The following is a 26,943-nucleotide window of genomic DNA, read 5'->3' as shown; positions in this document are numbered from 1 at the left end:
TTAACACAAATATCGCAAAGAGTAACACCAAGTCTGGTCAGGCCTACTGGTTCATTTTAACTCTCAAGCCATAAATTCGATAAGGATTTCGGTCGTAGGATCAAGGATTGCACTGAAAGACGTAAATTTCCGTTCGAGATAGATCCAGAGCCATTGATAGAGAAATGTTCGTGAAGAGAAAAGGCACCAAAAGGGACATTGTAATATGAGTCAGTTTTGGATAGATTGGGCGAGGCGTGGGTCTGCATCCAGGATCTTGTTCATATTAATATTCTTGTCATCGATATCAATTCAGATAGATAAAACAGAAACTTTCATGATGATTCTTTCCAACAGACGAGGAGTCATGGCACCGAGATAACTTGAATGTAAAACTTCGACGGGAATATAAGTACGTTTAGGATGATTCTGAGCAATAGGTTGAAAGTCAGTCTTGAATTGTCTTGACGGGAGGTTTCTTTAGTGAGAAAATTCAAGTTTCTTACGAAAAGCTAACCGTTGTTGAGCAATGGGAATACCAAAGATTTCCGTTAATAGGCGGATTGTATTATCCAAGGTGTCGAGTTCCGGATTGGTTAGGACCCATTGAGCCATGTTGGGCGGAAAGTAAGATGGTAACCGATCCACCTTCATTTAGATGTTTAAGTCAAGTCTGGTAATGCTTGGTTTCAAAGAGGAGATGCCAAGATTTGATATTCTGAGATGGATCGTAGCTGTATATGAACTGCATTGATTAAAGGGCAGGGTAACTGGGGCTGAACAATGATATGGTTCAAAGCTTCGATGATTTTGAGATCGATACCAGAGGGTTTGGGCATTGTAAGTAAGTATCAGGTAAGGTGAGGTGCAGGAATAAAAGAAAGCGGTGAGGGCAATTGTACATGAATTTCAGGAAAGTTATAATTGGGGTCTTTCAAGGGAAGGATTTTAGCAAAATTTCTCCACCATAAAATAAGTGTAATTCGTCGGGATCATAAGCTGTCTGAGTGTGCAAAACGATGTCTTTTTTAACTATTGGCCTTATGGAAAATGATCAATACTGGTGCTTCCTCAACATTGAGCTCCTTATATAATTGTTGGACTTGTGGTCCTTCAGTCACAAAATGAAATGGCAGATCAGCTGTTCCACCATTCTCACGTGCAATCTTATCTATGGGATGGAAGGTAGAAAAAGATGGATTGATCTCCAAGAGAATTGCCTGAGACTTTTCGAAAACGTCCCTGTTCAAGTCTGGGGAGCTTTGTTATCCAAGTTTGATATGAGAAGCTGGATCGAAGATGTAAGCCTGGGAAAACTTGGGATGGATTATCTTGGTTTGTGTCCTTGAAATGCTTGACCCAATAGTGTGATAGATAAGGGCCATGGATATGGTGGTTGTATGCACCACCAATGTTTTTTGTAATAGTCTCGCAAATCTTGGTTCCCAAAGAAGTGAAATATATGGTGCGGCTGTAAAATCGGATCTTGTCGAATGATTGTTGGCCAGATTGAATGATGCGTACCAAAAGATTGGTTATGCCAATATGAGTCAGCTTAAGGGGAGGAAGAATGGAATTTCCCTGGTGACAGCCCATGAGAAATTTGAGAGGACTCGTTACTGATCTGTGTTAGACGTCTCATGATCTCACATCAGAGTTTCACAGAGTTGACATTCTACATTTATGCTGTCTCTGTTGTAGATTGGAGGTAATGGACTGTTTACATGTCTGAAAATGTTGTGCGTGACAGAGATCTGAGCAGGAGTGTTTCCAGATCTGTATCTGCGGTTTTTGGGAGGTACCGGAACCTTGTGATCCGCTGATAGTCAGTTCCATGATAACTGGTACATCAAAGAGTCGCAGCAGTGGTGGCCATACTCAGGACTTCTTTTGAGACTTCAGAGGCAGCGATATTGGGATCTGGAGGATTGAATTCCTTCGACACAATGAGAAGTTGGGAAGGTATAGCTTCTGGTGATACGGCATGTTTTGAAACGGTTCAATTGATCACTCTCGAAGCAGCAGGAGAGCCTGAATAGATTAAGAAAAGATTAATATGTTTTGAATTTATATAACTAGTTTCTAGAATTACCTCTGCTACTCTCTGTGGGATGTTCTTCTGGGGGTAGAGAGAAAATTTCTGTGCTCAGAGGACAAAGCACAGACTATATAGTGGTGTGAAATTGATATTGTAATGAGGTTTGGTAATGGACAGACAATAAGATATAAAGGTTCTATTAGCTTTTATGAAAGACTTGGACTTTAGAAGGGCACTATATTTATACTCTTTTCTTTTTCTACAAGACTATAATAGATCTTTAATAACTTCAAATAAACCTTTTTGTGTATGTGAGCTAATGGCTTGTTCAAGTACTATTGAAGCAATTAAGTAAAATCTATGTGCCAAGCTGCAGCAAAGTAGCCTTTTCAAGTAATACAAATGATGTAAAATTCATATGAGAAGGCGCAGTAAAATAGCTTTTTCAAGTAATAGTAGATAAAGCAAGTAAAATTTAGCAGTAGAGGTTCAATAGAGTATCTTGTTAAAGTAATAAAAGTAAGGTGATCAAATAGACGGTCAGTTGTCAAAGTAGAGTGTGATAGCTTCTTAGGATTAACATGTAAATCGAGTGACAAATACTGCGATCAGTGCACGGTCCAATATAGCCTCTTGGAGAAGTACTATTTATAGATTTATGAAGATCCAATTGTCAATGCGCAATCATATGTTTGATTTTAAACTACAAGAACAAGACCTAATATCCGTTTCTTTGGTTTTAAATTAAAAGGCAATAATATCAAGCACGTTTTTTTTTTGTTTTTTTTTTTGATGTTTTATTATTGATTAATCCGAATCCAGGTATCAGGGCGCAGCACAATAGTAGCGTACAAAGCCATCATAGTAGCACCATATTGAGCTTTGACTATTTTCTTTTCTTTAATTATGAACGGACCGATTCTTATTTAAGCACATAAACTATGCTTTGTTTTGTGTATTACGGTATACCAGTAAAGTAGATATATGAAAATATTGTAGTCATGCTTAAAGTAACACTAATATAATGTTATGTGCTTACAAGTGAATGTGAAAGGAGGTTCAGCCAAACGTCTTTTACTATTATTATTCTTTATTCGTTTATTTAACAACCTTTTCCTTATAGCTGATATCAAAGAGGATATCCTTCTGTTATATAATGTGTATACACAATCCCCTTTGTGAATGGAAATGTGCTGGTTTTAATACTAGATATAATGGTACATATTTACCACCTTTACTGTTGTTACTAAAGACACACATAAATGAAAACAGATATAAAGACTTGACTTGGTTATATAATATCCAAATCAACTTTTGTTTTTATACGCACACACACACATATATATATACAAGATTCTTCTTACATCTAGTACTCACGTATATAAGAATGTCTACCTCTTCGAGTGCTTCAAGTTTTTCGAATGGAAAAAGTAGCCCGTCATCTATTTGTTCTGGTAAATTATTTTTTTTAAAAGAAATCATATTGTTATATGTTGATATCATCTATTGCTTACACTTACATACCCTGTGTTTAATAGGTTCAACTTCGGCCACCTCAGTTCCTAGTGCAAATGGTACCATCAGAAGCTCTGGTGGATCATGGAGACAAATAAAAAAGTATTTATTAGTATCTTTTTTATTTATTTAAAAAAAAAAGTGATATTTACTAAAAGGAACATATATATATAGGAAATTTCTCTGTTGTTAAGCTAAACTACCATCAAGTGTGTATCTGGACTTCTGTTTCTCTCACATAAATTAACACACATTTAGAGATTCTTTACAACAAGTAAAGGTATCCAAACTTTGTAACTGAATAAACCCAAATTTCTCAAACCTTTATAGTCAAAAATAATCTTGTGCTTAATACAGTAGTTACAGTAAAAGAGTTCATCTCATTAGTATATCTACTAGACAATTACATTAATTCCCACTACATTTTAAACTGAAGAGTAATGTTTTCTGCTCTTTTATATTTTTAAAAAAAAATCCCTCTTATTTTACTCAATAAGCCAATGTGTTTTCGTTTAATTTGTTATTATTTAATACAGAGATCATCATACACATAATTGATTGTTACTTATTTTTATCAACATGCCATAGAATACACAAGTCAAGTTCTCACAAAGTAGCTTTGTATTCTTATTGTCTGTCATTCCAGACAGAAGGGGGGTATTAGTGATATTACTATATTCTAGTTCTCACCCTTGATAGAAAAATCGAGCAATCTCGAATCGAATGATCCATTAGACATCATCAAAGCATCTTGGATTATTTCTCAAAATTCTTCTTTTATCAGTATACTGAGCTTGTTGGAATGACATGATTAGTGTCTCAAATTTGTCGTCTAATATACCATCAAGTAGATAGTCTTTTAAAATATCATCTTCTTAAGACTCATTTTCTAATGGAACATCCATCAGGTGCTACAAAAAAAAACAGAAACCTCAAAGCTATTAACCTAATAAAAGGATGGAGACATTTTTTACTACCACATAATTCCACAATTTTGAGTTGTCATTTCTTATCATTTTTCTCTTATTCTACGTATAGCAAAATTCAAGAGCATATAAAACAAAAATAAAGAAGAAATTCCCAAGCCAGCTTTATCATACAGACACATGGATATATATATTCTCTAGATGTATGGCTAGTTAGATCAAGCAACAGAAACAGGAACAGCAACAAAAAGCTATTTTTGTTTATCGAATATTTATTGTTCTTTTGTTTAAGAGACTTTGAATGACAGCTTTCATTGTAAAGAAAAGACTTTGTAATATCATAATAAGATGAAGCTTGTTTTGGTCTAGCCTAACGGCCACAGCAGCAGAAACTAAATAGATTATCCATTATTTAGTATAAAAAACATTCGTAACAATAATAACAAGTCTTTTACCTCTTCACTTTATCGCAAACACTAGATCCGGAACCGGAACCAGAGCCAGATCCAGAAGCAGAGCTGGAACCGTATTTTCTAAAAGGCTTCATATGACAGACGAGTCCTGTAAGACGGTTTAATTGTAACAGAATAAGGATAAATGACCTTTCAATGTAGCTTATATATATGTGTATATATGCATATAAGAGTAACCCAAGATATTACTGACCAGGTGTACCAGCCATATTTGTTTTTGCTTTATCGAAATCAAAAGATTGATGTAATACGGAAGAGAAGCCAAGAAAGATGAGTTGGAAGCTTATAAGGTTTATTAAAGTCTGATTAAACTCTCTTGTTTTATACCCTTCTCTTTTCTCATAATATTTATCTTGGCAACAAACACACTCAAGAGAGTTATTTCTGGAGGGGTTGTTGTTGTCATGTAGAAATCCTTGTAATTTTATCATTTTTGGCTTTTAATCCCTCCTTCACATCTGACCATAGGTCTAATGCATTAAATATCTAATACAGCAATAATAATAATAATAATAATAATAATAATATTGATAAAGCATTTATTTTTTTATTTTTTAAAAAAAAAGAACACATTACACAGTGAATTGCATCCATTTTTCTGTTTTGTATTTTAGGGGCACTCAACCAAAGCCTTTGAAGGAATTTTATATTCAGACTAGAATATTATTGGACCAGAATTTTTATACCGCCAAAAAATAATTGGTGTGCTCAACTACGAAGCAATATTATTGGATGATCTCCAAATTTGGATTGCTTCGAAGATTCTGGCTGAGTACCCTTTTATATATATATATATATAAGGTTGTCATTCTGACATCTTTATTCTTGCTTTGTATCTTTGGCCACATAAGCCTTAAAAAGCCTTTCATAGTTGGAACCAATTGAATGATCAATTAAATTCAGAAAAATATTAAATAGGGTATTTTATTACTATAGAAACATAAATATCAAAAGGAGAGGGAGAATATAAACATAAAGGTTGATTTGATTTGATTTGATTTGATTTTATTTGAAAAAGAATCGCATGTTTTTATATTACAAGACATAATTAGATGTCAAGAATAGATTCAGTAAATCAAGAACGGTTTAACAGCACCCAAAGCTATGAAAGTTAATCATATTAATAGTTTAACATTTAATTATTTGTATATCTAAATATATATCATAGTAGCCACTCTTGATATATTACCATTTCTTCTTCTTATATTCCAAGGTCAAAGAACTGCTGTCTGAGCAGAGAGAGCTTGGGCTTGCAGATGGTGCGGCTACGAACCAACCCGAACCAAATCAAATCAAATGAGTGAAAGACAAAAAAAAACACCGATACATATGTGTGTGGGCTTAACAATACTATATAAATGAAAGTGAGAACCTTACGTGAACTCATTGTTATTTACGTTGTTTGGTTGAAATTAAAAAGGTAGATGTTCTTTCGTTTAGACAAAAGCAAGAACATTCTATTTGTACCAGTGCCTTGATAAATATATATATGTCTATCTGCCTGTCTGTCTATTTATGTATAAATGTTAAGTATAATGTGGGCATGGATATTTTGAAAAAGAAAATGTTGTTATTACTTGACAGTTAGGCAACATCTTAGTAATATCTATATACCTATATATTACTACAAAGAGAGTATATACAAAAATATCATGTTGGCAGTCTATAATACATTCGATAGCATTGCTTGTTTTAACAAGACAAATCAAAAGGATCCAAAAGAAAGTTTTATATTGTTTGAATACTTTGACATCGTCTATACTAGTTGGAGCTACTAGACTGAATAATTCATCTTCCTAAAACAATGGTACAATGTAATCATAATTATACAATTCTTTACTTTTGTTTTTCTAAATGCTCAAGAGAAAATCCAAAATATAGAGTCGCACAGATTTTGTGGCCAACAAGCCAGAAAAATATTACGACTAGGATCACAGTTGAGGTAGATTTGATAGCCGAGTGTTATCTACAGATGAAAGCCTCGACTATAAATTTCTAATTGATAATAGTCGATGAGGCCATAATGGAAGATGTTCACACAATCAGTCCAACAAAGAAAAAAAAACTCTCACACACACACACAAGATAATGAGAATAGAAAGAAGAAAAAGGGCCAAGGGAAAATATAAATCCGGGTATGGATAAGAGCAGGAAAACATATTTGCTTATAATCCACAATTAACAATTTATATAGATCTATACAGCAAAAAAACCTTGATTACTATAAAAATTACTAATATGGATATTAATTTTGTATTTTAAATAAAATAAAAAAAAAGGATGATTTTATGTGGGGTTTCAAGTTCAATTGAGATAAGAAATATAGGAAAAAGTAGATCCAATGTTATTTCTGTTTTGAAGGTAAAATAAGGCACAGCAGAATAAAGTCTAGTGTGAAAATATAAAATACACACACAGACAATATTATGATTTTAGTGTATATGGCGAAAAAGTAGAAAAATCTGACGCAATTTGTATCAAGGATCACACCAAGTGTCTTGTTATTTTAGATTTTGGCGCAATAATCGTAATCCGTTCTATTGCGCCATAAAGCGTATATATTTGAAACCAAAAAAAAGAAAAAAGAAAAGCTCTTTAAGAGTAATCCCTTATTTGGCAATTATCCCAATATACATATATAAAAGTATCCTCAATCCAACTTCTTTACTTTTTTTTAAAAAATACTACTACCTCACACCCGTCAAATATATACATATATTCCTTAAAGAAAAAATGACCAACGCTACAGCCAAAGAAACTGCAGTCAAAGAAACTACAACCATTCTCGACTTGAAAAAATTGGCTCTTGGTGATAGATCTTACTTGTCTTTCCCAAAGACTACTGTAAGTTTATTACTATTATCATTATCAGTACCATAATACGATCCAGTAGAAACATTGACAAGAACCAATTGGGTTTATTGAATTGATTCATTTATTTTTTTAATAGTATCCTGAACTTGAACCCTTTGAGCACAAGGATGTTGGTCACCGTGCTGATCCCACCAAGGCATCACTTTATAAAAATGCTGAAAAGATCTTTGATGTTACTCCTAACATTGGTACCGAGATCCATGGATTGCAGCTCTCAAAATTGACAAACCAGCAAAAGGATGATCTGGCTCTTCTTATTGCAGAGCGTGGTGTTGTATTCTTCAGAAACCAGGACATTAACTACCAACAAGGAAAAGAACTTGGAAAGCACTATGGTGAGTTTTTGGTTTTGCTTTTTGATGAAGCAAGCATACATATCATTTCTGGTATTAACAATACAAACGTATATTTTTATTCCTATTATTATAGGTCCACTGTGAGTACATTTGTTTGGATTGATATTATCAAGTATTGTATTCATTCACTTTACTCATTCAATTTCTTTATTGCTTTTTATTTAGTCATATTCACTTGACAGAAGGACATGTTCCTAATGAACCAGAGGTGTTCCCCATTTTCTATGACAAGAGGTAATTGGTTTTTAATGAGCAGAAACTTGATATTTCATCTTGCTCTCTATTCAAAAATCAAATACTTAATGCATTATATACAAATATTTGTAGTGTGGAAGCACAAAAGCGCTCAGAACTATTCCGTGATGCTTCTGCTGGTAATTTTTTTAATATATACATATATCTTTCATTCATTGACTTACAATAAACAACCAACAAACACAATATATATATATATATATATAGGCTGGCACAGCGATGTAAGCTATGAGCTCCAGCCTCCTGGATTTACCTTCTTGAAGATCGATACTTTGCCAGCCGTTGGTGGTGACACTTACTGGTCATCCAACTATGCTGCCTACGACAAACTGTCTCCTGCTCTGCAGAAATTCCTCGAGGGACTTGAGGTTGTGCACTCTGGTAAAGAGCAAGGATTGAATGCCAAGGCCCGTGGATATACTCAACGCCGACAGGACATTGAGCATACCCACCCACTCATTCGTACTCACCCAGTCACCGGATGGAAGGGCCTCTTTGTACAGCCTGTATTTGCTCGTCGCATTGTTGGCTTGAGCAAGCGTGAGTCTGACACGATCCTCAACCTCTTGTATTCCCATATCTATGGCGGACATGATTTCCAAGTGCGATTCAAGTGGACTGAAGACACAATCGCAGTTTGGGATAACAGAGTTACTGCCCACTGCGCGGTCTTTGACTACATTAATATCGACAGACGCCATGGCTGGAGAATTACAACACAGGTAGATTACCACCATTTTTTTTATTAATGCTATTATTCTTATTTACACAATTCTTATAGGCTGAAAGACCTTACTTTGATCCCAAGAGCAAGTCAAGAAGTGAGGAGCTTAGCAAGAAGCAGACTGCCAACAAATAATTCAGCCTTGTCGATAATTAATGATACCTGTAATTCTTATTAAAAGAAATAAATATATCCATACCCATTCCACACATATACATAATAATAATAATAAAATATTTATTGACAAGACTCTTAATTTAATTATTATTACTATTATATTTGTAAGCTTCATTAAAAATAGGCTAAATAATGTCAGACACATACACCCACATATATATATATATATATATATACGATGATTCGGATTAATTTTAATAGGTCTTGGTTGTAATGCAGATAATTCACCTAAATAAATAAATGAATGAATTACGGGATCCAAGTCAGCAATCATTTTGTTTAGAACCAGTCATTTCTTTGTATTTCCCCTTCCATCTCCCCCATTTTTTTTGGGTTTATTTACGATATATATTATTAATGAGCTTCAAAGTTTGTGGCTGTAGTAATAACCACGGTTGTAGTCATAATAATTAGTCATACTCATAGCCGCAGCGGCAGCGGCAGCCACAGCCACAACCTGTAGCCACAGCCACAATCGCAGCAGGAAACGTAGGACCCAAATCACTTTTCGACCTCCTCCTCCTCCTCACTCCTTCTTGCCATGTATGTATATATGTATATTTTGTTGCTTCTATTAAATAAGTATTGAAGGGGGGGTCAGGAAAAGAAGAAGAATAATAATAAATAAATTTATATGTAGAAATTGTATAAGCAAAATTATTAGACAAATTAAACACCAAATGATAATATGTAAATAAATGACAGGTTTCTTTGTAATTGATGACATTCAAGGTTCAATATTCTATCGGGTGCCTTTTTTCCATTCGACACCCCCCTTTTTTTATTCAACTTATTTATAAGTGTTATTTAACACATCATCTTGCGTACATATACAGCTTGTATAAAGATGTATACAAGCTTATACAAATGTGAATAGATTTGGTTCCTTGTGCTATTTATTCTTTCTAGTTTTGAGCACTCAAATATTAATATATATAGTGATAGAACCATAAATTATTCAAGAGATTCTTTTATGAAATGTGAGAAGAAGCAGCTGAACAAAGATAGGATCAAAATAATATACCATTTTGATCCTTTCTTCTCTCTCTTTCTCTCCAATCCCCCCTTATTTTTTTTTTTTTTTACTTTTCTACATGAATTTCAATCCCCTCTCTCCTTATTTCATTTTCTCTCTTTCTCCCTCTCTTTCTCCCTCTCCCTTTCTCTCTTCTTTTTATACACGCACACACACACACACATATATATATATATATATTTGATATACTTTTGAATACTATTCTAAACCTGAACAATGGCATCTGCGGCAAACATCCTTCAAAGACAATTCAAAGGTTACTATTGGATTCCTAAACCTCTTTTTTTTTTATTTTATATTTCTTCTGTATTAAGCTAGACACTCTGACAGGCCCACCCACCACTCCCTTCACATTTTACTCTTCTTATTTTTTAAATATATATATATAATATTGTTCATTCATATTCTCTTTATTTGGTCATTGCTAAAGTGGTGGTGGTCATGGTGTTTCTTATTCTCTTTTTCTCATTTTATTTCATTTCACGCTAACCATCATAAACTTGTTTGCGTGTTTGTTTGCGTGTTTGCGTATTTGCATACAGAACTCACAAGACATCCAGTACCTGGTTTCGTAGTTGATCTCAAGGACGACAACATCTACACATGGTAAGCATAATACACGCAAGCGTATTTCTTAATAATAATAATAATATTTATTTTTACGTAAATAATTTAATAATCGATTAACTAACTAAAACAAAATAAATATATGAATATTAATAACATTAAAAATACATTCTGATGATGATTACGCTTTTTTTTTTAAAAAAAAAAGGGATGTCGCAATCATTGGTTCCCCAAAGACAATCTACGAAGGTGGATATTTCAAGGTAAAATTGACAGATGGCAGTGATAAAATAATAAAGAAATGAGAAGGGTACCCGCACCATGAAATAAATCTAAAATAACTAATTCCATACGATTCAATTCAATCCAATTCAATCTGACCTTCTCTCTCTTTTTTTTTTTTTGTTTCTAGGCAACAATGTCATTCCCCGAAGATTATCCTTTCAATCCTCCGACCTTTCGCTTCAACAATGCTTTCTATCACCCAAATGGTACAGTATACTACAACAAAAATTATATTACATTATACACAAAGCAATATATATATATCTAGAGAGATAGAGAGAGAAATTACGCGTGCAAAATGTCAATGAAAGGGTTGCTTGTTTGATTTATTGATTTATTTTGTGTATGTGTATATGGGTGAATAAAGTCTATCCTGATGGTCGTCTATGTATTTCTATTCTCCACCCCCCTGGAGATGACCCTGTAAGTGGCGAGAAAGCAGAGGTAGGTTTTCTTGAGTATTATTGTTTTATTATTATTTTGGAAATAAAGAATTTTTTTTAATTTTGATTTTTTTTTAAATGAATGAATAGGAACGATGGAATCCAACACAGGTAAAATTTAGCTAACCAACAACGAAAAAGTCATAATGGCTGTCATGTTTAAATGAAAGAAAGAGAAAGGAAAAGAGAAAGGGAAAAAAAGGAATAGTTAGCTTGTTGATATATATAATTCACTCACTCACTCACTCACTCACTCGATCATACATTTGGATCTTACAAAAAACAGTCTGTGGAAAGTAAGTCTTTAACAGTAAAAGAGAAGAAGAAGAAAAAAAGAGTATTATGGAGTATAAGCTATATTGTTTGTTAGTCTTTGTGGAAAGTGATGAGAAACAAGATATTGATCCATTGATAATAATAAATTGTGTATTTTTATGTTTGTTGTTTGGTAGGTGTCTTGATGTCCATCATTTCATTATTGGCAGATCCCAATTGCTCAAGCCCTGCGAATGTTGATGCCGGGGTAAGACACACAAAATTAAAGAGAAACAGATAGTGTGTATATGAGAGAGAGAATATATATATATATTGGAACGAAGTGAGGGGAAGTAAAGCGTGTAATGACAAACTGGGAGAGGGGATCCTTTGATATATAAAAAATAACTTGGATCGAATGAAATTTGTTAGGTTGCATATCGAAAGGAAAGAGAAGCATTTGACAGCATAGTTAAATGTAAGTTATATCTCTTCTTGAGTGTGGATTTATCCATTGGTGTTTAATTGTTTAATTGTGTTTTATAGGTCAAGTTGAGGCATCCAAAAAAGATATCCCTTCTGGATTCAAGATGCCAAAGACAGAAAAGGACTTTATGATTGCGGCACCTGTTGAGATAGAAGAAGACGTCAATTTGTAAGTTTCAAGAAAGGGAGATTGTGTGATGTCTTTTCTTCTTTATGTCATGTATACATCTATATATCCATATCCATATTCATGTACTTATATGTATGTATGTTTGCGTGCATTATTTGGAAACTGTATAGCTGGTATGAATCAGGTGATGAGAGTGATTTTGGTGCGGATGAGTTTGATGAAGACGATGACGACGATGAAGACTAAAAAGCAAAGATAAATAAAGAGAGAAAAGAAAAGAAAGAACAAATAAGGACTGAATGAGACCACAGCCACAGCCATAATGAAACGAAACGAAATGAAGGATATAAAAGAAGAGGAAAAGTAGGAGGAAGAGGAATTACGAGGCTGATATAATAGAAATAATATATATGTATATATCATATGTATGTACATGTATAAATTTCTACACACTACACATTACGTTACTCTACATTACATTACTCTACATTGCACTGCACTACACTACACTACATTACACTACATTACATTACACTGTAAAAGGAAGCAAGCAAAGGGGTCTTCCTACACTCTCTTTCTACAATAATCTCATTTTAGTCTTACCGTCTTTCCACTCACCAAATCCCCCTCTTTTACTATCGTTCACTTTTTTTTTACTCTGTCTTATATATATATATATACACTCTCACATTCATTTGCTTACACACCTATGTATATATATATACCTTTTTTTTTTATTATTATTTCGTCTCTTCTTATTCTTCTTCTTTTCCTTGCTTCTTTTGTTCTTCCAAATTTGGAGTTTAAAGTATATTCTTTTTTTTATTTTTGAAAATAATAATACTAATAATGTTTTTGTTTTTTATAAACCATTTTTATATCTATTTTATTAAATAGAATGTCAGTTATCAGTTAAAGAAGTATGAAAAGTATAAAAAGTGTAAAAATTAATTAGCTTTTTTTTTTGTTCTAATTTTGTGCACATAAAATACAGACTCCTCTTACGCGCATCTTTTGTACACATTTTTTTTTATTATTTCTTTTTATTTTTATCATTTTTGATTTGGTGGCTTGAAGATGCAGAAAATTAAACCTACTCACAAGAAAATAATATGCCCATTAGAATTTACCAGCCATAAGGTCAAAAAAGGAAGGAAGGAAGGAAGGAAATAACAGAGAGATCAAGAGATCAAGAGAAACGGAGATCAAGATCAAGATCAAGGCCAAGTCTTTAAACTTTTATTTAGTTATATATATATATATTTATAAACTTAAAATTTCACCATGGATACTTTTTTTAAAAAAAAATAAAAATGAAAATAAATATATGTTATTTGAATAGTAAATTTGCCCATAATAAGTAATATATATGTACATAGATAAGTAAAAAAAAGTAGATAAAGAAAGAAAAACAATAAGAATAGATACACTTCTTTAATAACATTACCAATTATATATATATTCTAGTATCTTTCTATCTTTCTTCCTTTCTTTCTGTCTTTTTTTTTTTAATATATTATATATTTTATTTATACACCTTTTTTGCTCCCAGATCATTGGATATTAAATGAGCGCTTTTCTTTCGCAGTCGAGAAAAAAAAGAAAAAACATTAGAATCCCGAGCCTATTTTTATTTTTATTTTGGAAAAATATAAAATATAAAATATATATAAAATATATTTATTTGGCCTGTGCCTTTTTTTTTTAAATTTTTTTTTTATAAATTTTTTTTTTATTTTGTAAATCTTTTTTAACCTATTCCTTCCTGCCTTTCTTTCTTCCCTCCTTTCTTCTTTACTTCTTTACTTCTTCTACATACTTCTTTTACTTATACTTTTATATATATATATATACTTTTTAAAAGAATAGTATATAATAAGAAAAAAAATAGATTGATAGAAAGATAGATACATAAAATGTCAACACCAAAGCGATCGTATCCTTTTTACTATGGTGGTATGGCCTCATGTATAGCCACTGCTATCGTTCACCCATTTGATCTCGCAAAGGTCCGTCTGCAAAGTGCAAAGGGTGCAAACAAGGCTGGTATGCTCACCACACTGGCAAATATTGCCAGAAACGAAGGCTTCGTTGGTCTGTACAGCGGTATATCTGCCAGTCTTCTCCGCCAGGCCACTTACTCGACTGTTCGTTTTGGTGCCTACGATAAACTCAAATACCAATTCACAAGCAACAATGAGAGTAAGTTTATTTTCTGTATATAATAGCACGCTCTTGATTTCTTTATATATATTTATATAATAAAAATCCACTATTACTCTCTCTATTTGTCTCTCTGTCTGTCTGTCTGTCTGTCTGTCTGTTTTTTACGTATTTATAATATATGTATATATAATGACTCATCGGGCTTTATCATCTTTGCATTGGCTTTAATTTATGTATATAATAATTAATCTTTTTATTTTATTTTATAATAATCAGAATTATCTATCTGGAAGATGTTATTGTGCTCAAGTGCAGCAGGTGCAATGGGTGGTGCATGTGGTAACCCTGGTGATATCATCAATGTTCGAATGCAAAACGATGGATCGCTTGCCCCAAACATGCGTCGGAATTATAAGCATGCTCTGGATGGTGTGGTCCGAATGACCAGAGAGGAAGGCCTGGGATCGCTGTTCCGGGGCATTGGTCCCAACATGAACAGAGCCATCTTGATGACTTCTTCCCAATGTGTGTCCTACGATCTGTTTAAGGACTATGTGCTCCGTTATACACCAATGACCGATGGCCTGTCAACCCACTTCCTGTCTAGTTTATTGACCGTAAGTAAAAGAAGAAGAAGAAGAAAAGTAATAGGATCAAAAAGAGACTTTTTTTTTTAAAAAAAAAAGAATTGTCATTAATTGATAATCAATATATAATTCAATTCAATGCAATTCAATTAATATATTTTGTAATCATATAGGCTTTGGTTGCAACAACAATTTGTTCTCCTGTGGACGTTGTAAAGACTCGGGTAATGGCTGCTCATTCAGGTGAAACAGGTCTTTCTGCAATGGGTATTACTTCCCAGATGTTGCGAGTGGAGGGACTTAGTTCCTTCTTCAGGGGCTGGACTCCAGCATTCGTCCGTCTTGGTCCCCAGACTATCATTACCTTTGTTGTCATGGAGCAATTCAAGAAATGGTCAGACATGATTCAGGACAGAGAAATTGCTGCCAGTGGTGCTGTTCAATTATAAAAACTAAAAAAAAAAAATCAATATCTATTTAGACAAATTAATCAATCTTTCTTTTCTTCATCTTATATTTTACTTACATATTTATGACCAAAACATTAACACTACATTCAATACGCAATTTACACCATACATTCATATATCATATACAAACACATACATAAATTATTTTAGATCTTTCAAAATAAAATAAATGATATGATATCTTTGTATACTTTTGATACACGAATTTCATGTACAATTCTTTTTTACTCTAAAGTTTGTATGTAGAAACATACATATATTACATTCAAGTTCCCATACTTCAGATAAATAGAATTATACTATATATACATATTGTTCCACACAAAATAAAATAAAAAAAAAATTGACTGGGAAATAAAGGATTAAATTGGGAAAACACGGTTATTTGAAATATAAAATACAGATAGCCCAAATAGCCCAAATAACCTTAATAACCTTAACAAATTATATTTGTGGTTTATGCAAAAAGAATACGATAATCATAATATAGCTTATACAGCTTGTATCAAATCAAAACGATAGAATATCATTTGACAAAATTATTTAGATCTTTATGTTCTGTATTGAGTGTTGAGTGTTGAGTGTGGGAGGATCTTTAGTGGGTTAGGCTGAAATAAGCCAATCATTGTGTTACTGCCCCATCATTAACTTACAAAAAAAACCAAAACAAAAGAAGCTATGACAAAGAGAACCAGGAACCTTTTCTGTATATAGAAATAGAATGTATTATAAAATAGACTTATACGTTTATATTCGTAATGATTACGACGCATCTGGGACCAATCAACTAAATATTACCTATAAACAGGAAAATAAAAAGGATGTGTAAAAGAGGGGATTCAAACCAATTATAAAAAAAATTAAAATTAAGAAATAAAAGAAAGTGCATTTTTAATTACAGTCACATTCTCAATTATAATCACACTTGCAATCCTTATATTTCCAAATATATATATATTTTAAAAAAAAAATATATACAAATAAACAAACAAATAAACTTCATTTTCATGTTGAAATATTATCATTTGAGCATTTTGTGGATCAAAATTTGCCTGTATTTTGTCGATCGCAAGATAGTCACTGTACATAATAATACTAATAACAGAGTTGAGTAGAGTCCATCAGATCTACGCTACTCTTCTTCTTCTTCTTTATTGCATATTCAATGGTCATTCCTACTATGTATGTGCACAAAAAAAAACCACAAATAAGAATACACTCTGTAAAGACTCTGTATCAGCTATATTTTAATCATGTCTGATTTGTGCTTTACTACATGTACATGCTGCGTATTCATTAATTCAAATTTATATAATTTTGATCTTTTATTCTCTCCCAAACACAACCACAAACAGTAAGATACTCAAAGTTATGCTTTTAGCTTTAATATATATACCTTGCTGTTAGTCAGGATCTAGAGCATAATCAGGAGCAGGAACTTTAGACCAATCCAAGCAGTATCCTTTGAGCACTTGCACCTAAAAGAATTCTATCAATGAATCTGCCGTAATAACCGGCATGTATCAAAATTACATTTCCCTCTATCCAATCCAATATCAAATTATTCCTCTTTTATGATATCCACGGCTTGCTACTCGATATGATTTATGTCTGCCAGTTCATATTTAATAAATGCACTATAAAAACTGTCTATTATCCCGATTCAGTAATATATATATCGCACCATCAGCATTCTAAAGAATTATTCAGAGTTTTCCTTGAAGATTTAGTGGAAAAAAAACCAATATTTATATTTACACACGGTTATCAATACCATGTTTGAATATACGTATAGTATTTTATCTCTTTTCAGATTTATTCGATTAGATTAATTTTCTTCTTATAAATGAGCCTTTCTAATTACAACATTAACCTCTCCAATCAAGTATTTTTTTTTATTCAATACGATAATAGTTAAAAAAGACTTTATTTATTTAATTATTTAAAGATGTACATAAATAAGCTATTTTATTTTATTTTATTTTAACAAAAAAAAATAATGAACAACACCAAGTTCTTTGTCACCGCATTATGTGGCTCAATCTCCTTCAGGACGTAAACCTGACTTGGTGGCGAAGTAGGTGCTGGAATGGTGACAAACAAACCGAAAGCACCCGTTCATCCAACCCCACATCTCCATGTAACTGTCGCAAGGGACGCCTCACTATGAGACCAGAACTGTTTTTGCTTAAGGAGAAAACAAACTACTTGTGTTGGATGGGGCATATATGTAACAAAATTTATGTGGGATTAATGGTTATAAAGGCTGCTTTTTTTCAGGTCTTGGATACCCACGTTAGAGCAAATGTGATATAGCTATACATACATACATACATACATACATACATATATATATATATATATCTTTTTACTGGGATCATACAACTATCTTACGGTAGTTGCAAGAGCCAATAAATTTCAATCAAAGGACTGTACAAATCTACTCGGCAAAGTGCAATAAAAAACTACTTGATTAAAAAAGTAAAAGAGTAATGAAGTAACGAATGATTTAGTATTGATCGGTGTAGGAATAATTAAGTGTGGAGTACAATTTACACGATGACGATCTATAGGTTACTCTAAACCGGTCTGTGCGTTTCTCTCTTTCTTTCTTTTACTTGCACAAGTAGACACAAAATGGACTCAACAGTCGCTAGAGAATAAATTAACAGCCATTAGCAAAAAAAAACGATATTAAGCAATACGTAAAAAGTAAGATATTTATACATATATTATCTGGATCTCATCATAACAGGAAGTACAATGGTTAATTCCAGGCTGAGTTTTTATAAAATGAAGTTATACTGATATTTTAAAGTGTCGAGATGATTTCTCAAGGGAATTAGTAATTTCCATCGGATTTTAGGAGATTATGGTGCAGAGCGTAACAGACTTTTCCAAAACGTTTCTTCGTAAGACCTTTATCTATTAATAATAGTCATGTAGGAATAAGAATGAAAGCAATTAGCAAATGAATGCTACTAAGAGATCAAATCTTATCATTGTATCAAGAGATCTAACTGGCATCGGCAAGTCAGCTGCTCCAGACCATATAACTCGGAAGAGAATAAAATGTATACTAAAGGTGTTTGTAAAGTACAAAACCTTTAAGTGTAATCTTTCGCCTTTGTATAATAGGGGGGTTCTCCAGCTCTTGATGCTTGACTGTTGGATGTAGCGGTGGTTTAAAACGAAAAATTATTGGCTGTGACGAATCTTCAAAAAAAATGAAAACTGAGCATCCAAGCATTTAAAAAAATAGTTTGAGACTCTAGATGTCATGATTTTGCAATCAATTGTACATAAAGTACAAGATTTTTTACAACTGGTGGCAAATTTCATAGAGAAGCAAAGTCAAAACCAAGCCATAATCAATCTATATAAAAGTAGTTATCTTGACACCAAATTATAAAAGTCTAACTTACTTGAGGTAAATTTAGGCAGGGGCACTATATTTATGAGTACTCTAATCAAGCATATTGTACATATCAATTAAGAGATATTAATGGTGCTCGATAGTTTTTTTTTCGGTATTCGTTATTATTGAACGGTGGTTAAACTACTGCTACATCCAGCAGTCAAGAATTCAAAACTGGTAAAGCCTCCTATTATATACCAGTACATTTCCTTCCCTTTTCTTTGCCATATTAAAAGAACAACTTATTTTATTATATTTTACTTTATAATTCTTACCTTTGTTTTATTTATGTCTCCTTTTTTCTTTAAAAAAAAAGCATTACTCTGTTTCATTCAAAAATTGATCGTAAAAAGGCTGTTGATGTTGTACATTAGTTTCAAATGCGGATGAGTATGAAAACACCAATAACATAAAAAAAGGCAATACACATTTATTTCAAATAGAAGGGAAGAGAAAAAAAAATAAAAAACGCATTAAAGATACACCAAGAAAATATTTTACACCACTAAAAACCTGCCAAGATCTTCAGCTTCTATTATGTGCTAGCACTGCAAAAAAATGCCCGATTCCCATACGTGATGGGATGTAAAATTCGGTGGACAGAAAACCCAAATTTGTAGTGCAGGATTTTTTTTGTAGAATAAGCATTGCAATTTTTTTAAAACGATTCTATTGGTCATAGAGCACCGAGTAGCATAAAAAAATACAATAATAAACTTAAATAAACTGTACCTGAATATATATTTATCTTCTTTACTGTTTAAAAAATAATATTATTTTAATAATTATTAAGCAATGGCACCAACCCGTAAATCAAACAAAACAAAAGGATGCAAATGTTCTGTTTGTAAGACAAGATTTGGAGGATCAGATACAGTGTCTGTACAGACATTTAATTTTCATAAAAGAAGAGACGATGCTGGAATGAACATCTTTCGTAATAGATGTAGGGAATTTTCTTTTACGTTTTAATTATATTTATATTTATATTTTCGATTTAATAACATATGTAATGTAGTGATTATTAAGAGATCAGTCGAAACTACTGTAAGCTATGTTCCTGAAGTTATCAACAATGATGAACAGAACTCGGTGGCCATAGACAATGATTATGATATGGATTATGACTTTGATGGTAAAAATATATATTTTTATTTTTATTTTTATTTGCTCTAACTTCTTTTATGGTTCCGGTAGAAATGGACACCAGTATAGAAGTAGACATGGAGACACAAGAGCCTATTCGAGTCTTACCTCTCTCAGAATCCGATGCTGTCTTTGGTTATGAGAATGAAGAGTTTAACTCTGATCTTGATTCTGACGGTTGCGAAGACGATTCCAGTGAGGATGACATGCTTGATAGTGAAGGTTTGCACACTTTCATAATGGATATTGGGTTCTGCTGTATAAAATAATAGAAATTAATTTTTTTTAAAAAAGACAACTTTCCTGAATTCAACTCAGAATTGAGTTTCATCCATCGTTTTATCGTACAGGTCCTTGCACTCTTTGTATCCTTGTACGTCGTCGATGAAGGCGCCATTCTTCTCATTGCCATCATGAACAAAATACTCGAGCTTTTCAGAGATCCATTCCGTCTCCCAGTTAGCATCCCTGGTCTCAAAAGCATGGCAGGATTCAATACCTTTACAGACGGTATAAAGAAATACGTTTCTTGTAGCGAATGTCACAGCATATATGAGAACGATGAATCAACACCCCGCTTCTGTATCTTTGATAAATTTGGGAATAACTCAATGTGCGGTAATAGTTTGTTCAAGTCAAAAAATCAGTCGTCCATTCCAAAAAGAACATATGTGTATCACTGTTCAGAATTCGATCAAAGCTCTCTTTTCTCGGCCTGATTTTGAAACCCAAATCGACTCGTGGAACCGTAGCCCGAAGACTAAGAATACTATGTTCGATGTGTACGATGGCTTGATGTGGAAGGATTTGAAAGACACCAATGTAATTCCCTTTGTTCATGGCAACCGCTCACTGATGTTGACCTTAAACATTGACTGGTTCCAGCCATTCGACGGTGTGACATATTCGTGTGGTGCAATTTACCTGGCTGTAAACAATCTTCCTCGAAGTGTAAGATTCAAGAAAGAAAATGTCATTCTCGTTGGGTTAATGCCAGGTCCGAAAGAAGCAAAAACATCCGAGATAAATTCGTACCTCAGACCTCTGGTTGACGAATTAGAAAAGTTGTACAAGGGAGTCAGAGTCCAGACATATCAATGCCCAAATGGTACCACCATCCGCGCTGCTCTGTTTATGGTTGCCTGCGACATCCCTGCTGCCCGAAAAGTGTGTGGATTCACGTCCCATACCAGTACAAACGCATGCCACAAATGTAATCGCCAATTCTCCCGATTAGCAGGAACAAGCTCTGTCGATTATTCTGGGTTTGATTTCTCAAAGTGGCTCCTTCGCACTAAGAATGATAATTGTAAGGATGCTGAGGTCTGGAGGAATGCAACCACTGAAGCTGAGAGACATCGTCTTGAAGTTGAAAATGGTGTTCGCTGGTCCGAACTGCATCGTCTCCAGTACTTTGACGTTGTCCGCTGCACGATCATTGATCCAATGCACAATCTCTTCTTAGGCACAGCCAAGAGGATGATGGAGAAATGGGTTGCAGATGGTCTAATTGACAATAAAAAACTCGTTGCCAAGCAGAAAATCGTCGAAAACATGACATTGCCGCCTGATTACACCATGCTAAGATCAAAGATTTCAAAGGGATTTCCCTTTATGAAGGCAGACGAGTGGAAATCGTGGTGTCTGGTATACTCTCCAGTGGTTCTACAAGGCGTACTACCAAAGCAAAAGTTTGAGAATTGGATGTTTTTTGTGAATGCCTGCCGTTTCCTTACCAAGCCAAATGTTTCCGAAGATGATGTACACTCAGCACACATAGCACTTGAGAAGTTCGGTAAAGGTTATGAAAGGCTGTATAGCAAGGATCTGTTATCTCCAAACATGCATCTCCATCTTCATCTTCGCGACACAATCAAGGACTTTGGGCCTGTTTATGGGTACTGGCTCTTTAGTTTCGAGCGATACAACAGCGTCCTAAAGAATATCAATACGAACAGAAGGAGCTGCTTTGAAATGACATACATGAAAACATTCATTGAAGATACCCGTAAAGGCGATTTTGTTCGCAATTTCTTGAAGACATCTGGTCCATTCAATTTCTCCGGCATCTTCGATAAATTGGTAACTGGTTATAGTCCTGCTGATTCTACAACTAGCACCGCCTTGTACAATTGGTTCTCTCTACCAGACTTTCTTGATGCTGCCGAAAATCCGAACTTGTCAATTCGTGGTAACGAGCCTTTGCCGCCATCAGCGCTACCCTTGCAAAAAAAAGCGTATGAGATGATGCCAAGACAGGAGTATGATTGTTTGGTAGGATATTACCAAGCTGTTTACAACGATCCCACCATCTCCAGTTGCAAAGACGTGATTCAAGATACAGCTTTCGTCAATGACTGGATCGAAACGCTCAAATCCGTCAACCTCCTTGGCCAGACATTCAAGGGAAGTAGAGGTACGAATGGAAGAGGATCATGTATACAAGCAATGTTCATAGAAGGTCGAAACGGAGCAAAGTATGCGTATGTCGGAGAGATTCAGTACCTATTTGTTCATTCATTTAGTCCACTTGTTTCTACTCCACATCACAGAACACCCCAAAGTAGCCAACATACATTTGCTTATGTAAAATGGTACAAGGCTTCCAAGGAGACAAGTAGAAAAATTGCAGGCGTAGAAATATGGGATGTCGCGTTTTCTTTGCCTGACTTTCAAAGCATCTTGCCAGTGCACCGAATTCTCCTTCCTGTTGCAATTGTTGACCATACAACATTACGAAATATCAGCAAAAAACTTATTGTTCCTTTGCCTAGAAAACTTTACTTTTAAAATATATAATTATCCCTTCTTTTCTTTCTAATAATATTATTCAATTTTTTTAATATGACAGTGAAAAAAAAAGAGAGCAAATTGTTTGTTTTTATTGGTTTTGAATTGCCCAGACAGGAAGGATCGCGGTCAGGTGACCGGGGACAGGAGTGACCGCAATGGTTTTTAGGTATCTGGGCATTCTTTGCTTTGATTGTGGTGTTGCAATCTTCTTGTCATTCTCTGCTGCCAAGAAATCAATGAACTGAATAAGCCTATTCAGCTATGTATAATTAGTTAGTTTATTTCTGTACAGTCATCTTTTTATAGAAATATATTATAGTGTACACCTTTAAAAAAATTACCTCAGCACTTCTCCAACTAGGACGAGCAACCTGCAAAACCCGCACACGGATTATAGGAGTGACGTCCTCATCTTCCGATTCACCATCAGACATCACACTCTTCTCGAGGAGATGCAAGTATGCCATCTCATCAGGGTTACCTGGCTTTTATCCCATCTCAGTGTCAATTGCTAGCCAATTGTTAATGTAGGCATCAACACGACGCAAGTGAATCTAGATATATTTTAAAATGATTAGAACAGAATGCAAAATATTTAATTTCTTTTTTTTTGTTTGTAATTTTACCTCAATGCGACGGCTGTTGATACGATTATTGCGCCTTTTGGAAGACGCTTGCTCGGGGGCTGCGTTGACAGCACGAAAACATGTCTTGTAATTGTTTTTTATTTTCTGCACTATCATATCCTCTCAGAACCCAGCTGTGCGAGGCTGGGCAACGATATACTGTCGGAGGTAATTAATCACCTCAACATTGTCAGGATGATCGATCCTCTCATCAGTGTTCCATCGCCTGCGGCTTTCGTTTTCAGCAACAAGCTCAGGATCATCCGAACGGAAGTTTCTCGCCCACATTCTCCCATTGATGAGATTCTATATGATTATTATTAATATTATTTAGGTAGTATGTTAAAGCATGAAGTCAGAAAAAATCATACCAGAACAATTGCACGCATTTCGCCTTTGGTGTGTCTATTTGTAGACACATTGGCGGCAGTTACTCCCTGAGTTACAGAAGATGCAACAAGAGCTTGCTGGGCAATGGCTTGGTTGTGAGCATCGACCAGAAAACGAATTCCAGTGTTGGCTTCGACAGTACGATCGTACATCATGTTGATGGCTGCCATAACCTGCGTTAGGGACTCGACAGTCATTCCAGGAGCCTCTGCCCCACTTGGACCAGCTGCAAGTGGCGATACTCTTGGAGTAATCTCACGTTGCTCAATCCGGCCGGCAGCAACACGGCTAAGTGTTCCTCGGGCATTCTGTTTGCCTTTGCGTCCTGATTTTCTAGTGGCATTGGAAGGCATGCTACAGATATTTACATATTTTTTAAAAAATAAATAAATATAAATAAATAAAGCATATATAGAAGAATATTATGAAATATTATTTTAATTATACAAACATACATGGTAAAGCACAGTAATAGTATGTGAGGTTTCTAATAAAATGTGAGGGAGGATATAATAATCTGGCAAATAGAAGTAGTATTTATATGTCCCAATACTTCTTGGGTGTACAGCAACAAAAGAAAAAATTATAGGGACACACGTTTTAAATTATAATAGACCCTAATAAATTCTGAGAACAGAATGAGCTTATTCACTACTCTTACAATTTGTTTTTTTATTTTTCTTTTTTTTTATTTTCTTTTTTTTTGTTCTCTCTCTTTCTCTTATACTGTTTACTTTTGCTTCTTTTTCTACACTATGGTAATTACTTAATATTTTCTTTTTACTTTATTTTACATGATTATTAACACTAAAAAACTTTTATCGTCTTTATTATGTAGGGCTTCCTGCACGAGTTAACATAACACACTGGCTTACAAAGGTGAATAAGAAAGCAAACAACTTTTATTGCGCGATGCTAATCATCAGCTTATTAATCTTTAGATGCAAAACGATGATGATGACAACCATCAAAAGCTAATGATGGAAATAAACATGGTAAGCTTTAATAGAATATCTTCTAATCACTTATATTAACGTTATACTTTCTTCATTATCATTTTGAATTTATTAGATTTTCTCTATCTCTCTTTTGCACGCACGCATTAAAAGGATGCCAAAGAATCACTTTTTCTGGTAAGCAATACTTTATAATTATTATTCTCTCATACTAATCATATTTTTTTCCCTTTCTATTAGGAATACTTGGAGTACACCAACAATTATATAAATGCTATCCGTAGCAATATGATCCTCTATTTCCAAAGAATAAATCTGGTCTGTACACACATATTTTGAATATGACAAAATCAATTTTGGTCATCCCAAGATTCTGCCCCTTCCCTTAATATTCAAAGAGGTATTGCAGTATTCCCATTTATTTATCCCGAAAGGTAAGAGATATTATTAATGGCCAAAGTAGAATCGCAGTACCCAAAATCAAGAACCCAAAACCGAGAATGCAAAACAAAGACCCAATGTCAAATGTCTGGATCAAATTCCCAGACCAGATGCCAACTATCCAAGGCCCATTATTAGAGAACCTATTTTGAGATTTTTTTAATAAAATAAAATAAAAACCCATTTTTAAACTATTTCCCGTGAACTATTTTTAAATAAAAGTACAAGAAGTATATTTTTTGATCAATCAAATAATGAAATTCAAATTGTAAATGGAGTACCCGTCCAATAAGATTGATACTTGCCAGAAGATAGTTGAGCTATCATCAGAAGATTGTTGGAATATACACCTTCTTGAATGAGTCCGAAACAAGAATAAATAGGCAATACACAAAATAAATGTAACATTTTACTAGAAAAAAAAAACTCGGAATTCAATTAAGGTTTCGGATATAATGAGATATAACAGAACTCTATGACCGCGCACAGACCCATTCTATCCATAGAATCTAGGTGTTTAATATTTAGTAGCTAGTTTTCCTATCATTCTGAGAATTGTTGTATAATATTCGGAATGTATTTCAAAAATCACACAGAATTTTACATCCTATCACGTATGGGAATCGGGCATTTTTTGCAGCGTATATATTACCTCATCCATATACCATCCATGATCTAGCAATTAGACCCTTTCAGGTGTTACTCCACTCAGTCTATGTAGAGGGCGTTCGGTGCGTACTCCAAGCTGATAAAGTCCAAATGCAAGGCTGGCAGAAAAACCAGTTTTCTTGTTGAGCATTTTGCAATCCTTAATTATACTAATACGTCAATCAGTGTCTGCAAGGAGGTCAACCTAACTCAATCTAAGCTATATAGATCTTCCTAATAATCCCAGTGATACGCAGTCTTGGGAACCGTTTCATTGGTTTGCTCAATCGAAAGATGATTTGGTGGAAGGTGTAAGTGGTCCTAGTGTGACGGATGCCTGGACTAGACAATATCCACAAACTTCAAGAATGATCATTACTGACGTCGGTTAGTCCACTAATGTTGTTGTTGGTCGTCTGTGGATGAATTCGACCGTATATTGATATTGTATGTATCGACGAAGAGGATATTAAACAAGGTGTGGCAATCATTACGGGATGTTTGCCTGTAGCTGCAAAAAGTAAGCATAATGTCTTTCAATATATAATCAAAAGTTACTTACATTTTTTATTAATTATTTACTTTAGCAACTGTAACATAATTGTCTACAACTGGCCCGTTGGTGCGGTGCGATTCTTCTTACAATACAAGAATTCCCATGCCTCTCTGCATTTCCTTGTAGTTGTTGAGGTTATAAAGGAACATGACGCGGCTGCCAATGACTCGTCTGTACCAATCTTTAAACAGCGGTCACAAAATAACAGACCAGGGCGTCAAACATAA

The 26,943-nt window shown here is 33.9% G+C and overlaps 8 protein-coding genes across 8 annotated transcripts; 5 read left to right on the top strand and 3 right to left on the bottom strand.

Annotated features, from left to right (window-relative positions):
* Positions 1–56: 56 nt before the first annotated feature.
* Positions 57–818, bottom strand: PHYBLDRAFT_152497 (hypothetical protein; the record flags this gene model as incomplete). The annotated part of the gene is made up of 4 exons (XM_018432933.1): positions 57–242; positions 313–457; positions 497–627; positions 726–818. 4 exons carry the CDS (start codon positions 816–818, stop codon positions 57–59), a joined length of 555 nt encoding a protein of 184 aa, XP_018284465.1.
* A 189-nt stretch (positions 819–1,007) lies between these two features.
* On the bottom strand, positions 1,008–3,598 carry PHYBLDRAFT_152496 (hypothetical protein; the record flags this gene model as incomplete). The annotated part of the gene is made up of 7 exons (XM_018432932.1): positions 1,008–1,205; positions 1,297–1,560; positions 1,659–1,798; positions 1,858–1,950; positions 2,072–2,144; positions 3,413–3,459; positions 3,538–3,598. The coding sequence occupies 7 exons, from the start codon at positions 3,596–3,598 to the stop codon at positions 1,008–1,010; spliced, it is 876 nt and encodes a 291-aa protein (XP_018284464.1).
* A 4,066-nt stretch (positions 3,599–7,664) lies between these two features.
* Positions 7,665–9,275, top strand: PHYBLDRAFT_70878 (hypothetical protein; the record flags this gene model as incomplete). The annotated part of the gene is made up of 7 exons (XM_018442354.1): positions 7,665–7,775; positions 7,882–8,140; positions 8,235–8,241; positions 8,327–8,395; positions 8,489–8,535; positions 8,624–9,138; positions 9,198–9,275. 7 exons carry the CDS (start codon positions 7,665–7,667, stop codon positions 9,273–9,275), a joined length of 1,086 nt encoding a protein of 361 aa, XP_018284463.1.
* Positions 9,276–10,498: 1,223 nt separating this feature from the next.
* PHYBLDRAFT_128545 (hypothetical protein) lies at positions 10,499–13,410 on the top strand. The gene is made up of 11 exons (XM_018429221.1): positions 10,499–10,609; positions 10,896–10,959; positions 11,129–11,183; positions 11,333–11,411; positions 11,573–11,649; positions 11,739–11,759; positions 11,935–11,944; positions 12,101–12,171; positions 12,336–12,381; positions 12,450–12,558; positions 12,690–13,410. The coding sequence occupies exons 1-11, from the start codon at positions 10,570–10,572 to the stop codon at positions 12,763–12,765; spliced, it is 648 nt and encodes a 215-aa protein (XP_018284462.1). The 5' UTR covers positions 10,499–10,569; the 3' UTR covers positions 12,766–13,410.
* Positions 13,411–14,435: 1,025 nt separating this feature from the next.
* PHYBLDRAFT_119241 (hypothetical protein) lies at positions 14,436–15,721 on the top strand (the record flags this gene model as incomplete). The annotated part of the gene is made up of 3 exons (XM_018428671.1): positions 14,436–14,721; positions 14,962–15,302; positions 15,446–15,721. 3 exons carry the CDS (start codon positions 14,436–14,438, stop codon positions 15,719–15,721), a joined length of 903 nt encoding a protein of 300 aa, XP_018284461.1.
* A 4,234-nt stretch (positions 15,722–19,955) lies between these two features.
* PHYBLDRAFT_175230 (hypothetical protein) lies at positions 19,956–23,096 on the top strand (the record flags this gene model as incomplete). The annotated part of the gene is made up of 5 exons (XM_018437453.1): positions 19,956–20,106; positions 20,179–20,295; positions 20,358–20,528; positions 20,601–20,924; positions 21,676–23,096. The coding sequence occupies 5 exons, from the start codon at positions 19,956–19,958 to the stop codon at positions 23,094–23,096; spliced, it is 2,184 nt and encodes a 727-aa protein (XP_018284460.1).
* A 91-nt stretch (positions 23,097–23,187) lies between these two features.
* On the bottom strand, positions 23,188–24,468 carry PHYBLDRAFT_152490 (hypothetical protein; the record flags this gene model as incomplete). Its single annotated transcript, XM_018432931.1, has 5 exons — positions 23,188–23,358; positions 23,441–23,584; positions 23,726–23,809; positions 23,906–24,031; positions 24,097–24,468. 5 exons carry the CDS (start codon positions 24,466–24,468, stop codon positions 23,188–23,190), a joined length of 897 nt encoding a protein of 298 aa, XP_018284459.1.
* Positions 24,469–26,657: 2,189 nt separating this feature from the next.
* PHYBLDRAFT_152489 (hypothetical protein) lies at positions 26,658–26,943 on the top strand (the record flags this gene model as incomplete). Its single annotated transcript, XM_018432930.1, has 2 exons — positions 26,658–26,680; positions 26,748–26,943. 2 exons carry the CDS (start codon positions 26,658–26,660, stop codon positions 26,941–26,943), a joined length of 219 nt encoding a protein of 72 aa, XP_018284458.1.

The sequence above is a fragment of the Phycomyces blakesleeanus genome, assembly GCF_001638985.1.
Source record: "Phycomyces blakesleeanus NRRL 1555(-) unplaced genomic scaffold PHYBLscaffold_36, whole genome shotgun sequence".
NCBI lineage: Eukaryota > Fungi > Mucoromycota > Mucoromycetes > Mucorales > Phycomycetaceae > Phycomyces > Phycomyces blakesleeanus.
This window is presented reverse-complemented; position numbering and strand designations above follow the sequence as displayed.

Coding starts and splice junctions, on each gene's coding strand:
- PHYBLDRAFT_128545 (XM_018429221.1), top strand. CDS start 10,570: ATGGCATCTGCGGCAAACATCCTTCAAAGACAATTCAAAG. Junction 12,382..12,449: donor ATTTGACAGCATAGTTAAAT/GTAAGTTATATC, acceptor TGTGTTTTATAG/GTCAAGTTGAGGCATCCAAA. Junction 12,559..12,689: donor ATAGAAGAAGACGTCAATTT/GTAAGTTTCAAG, acceptor GAAACTGTATAG/CTGGTATGAATCAGGTGATG.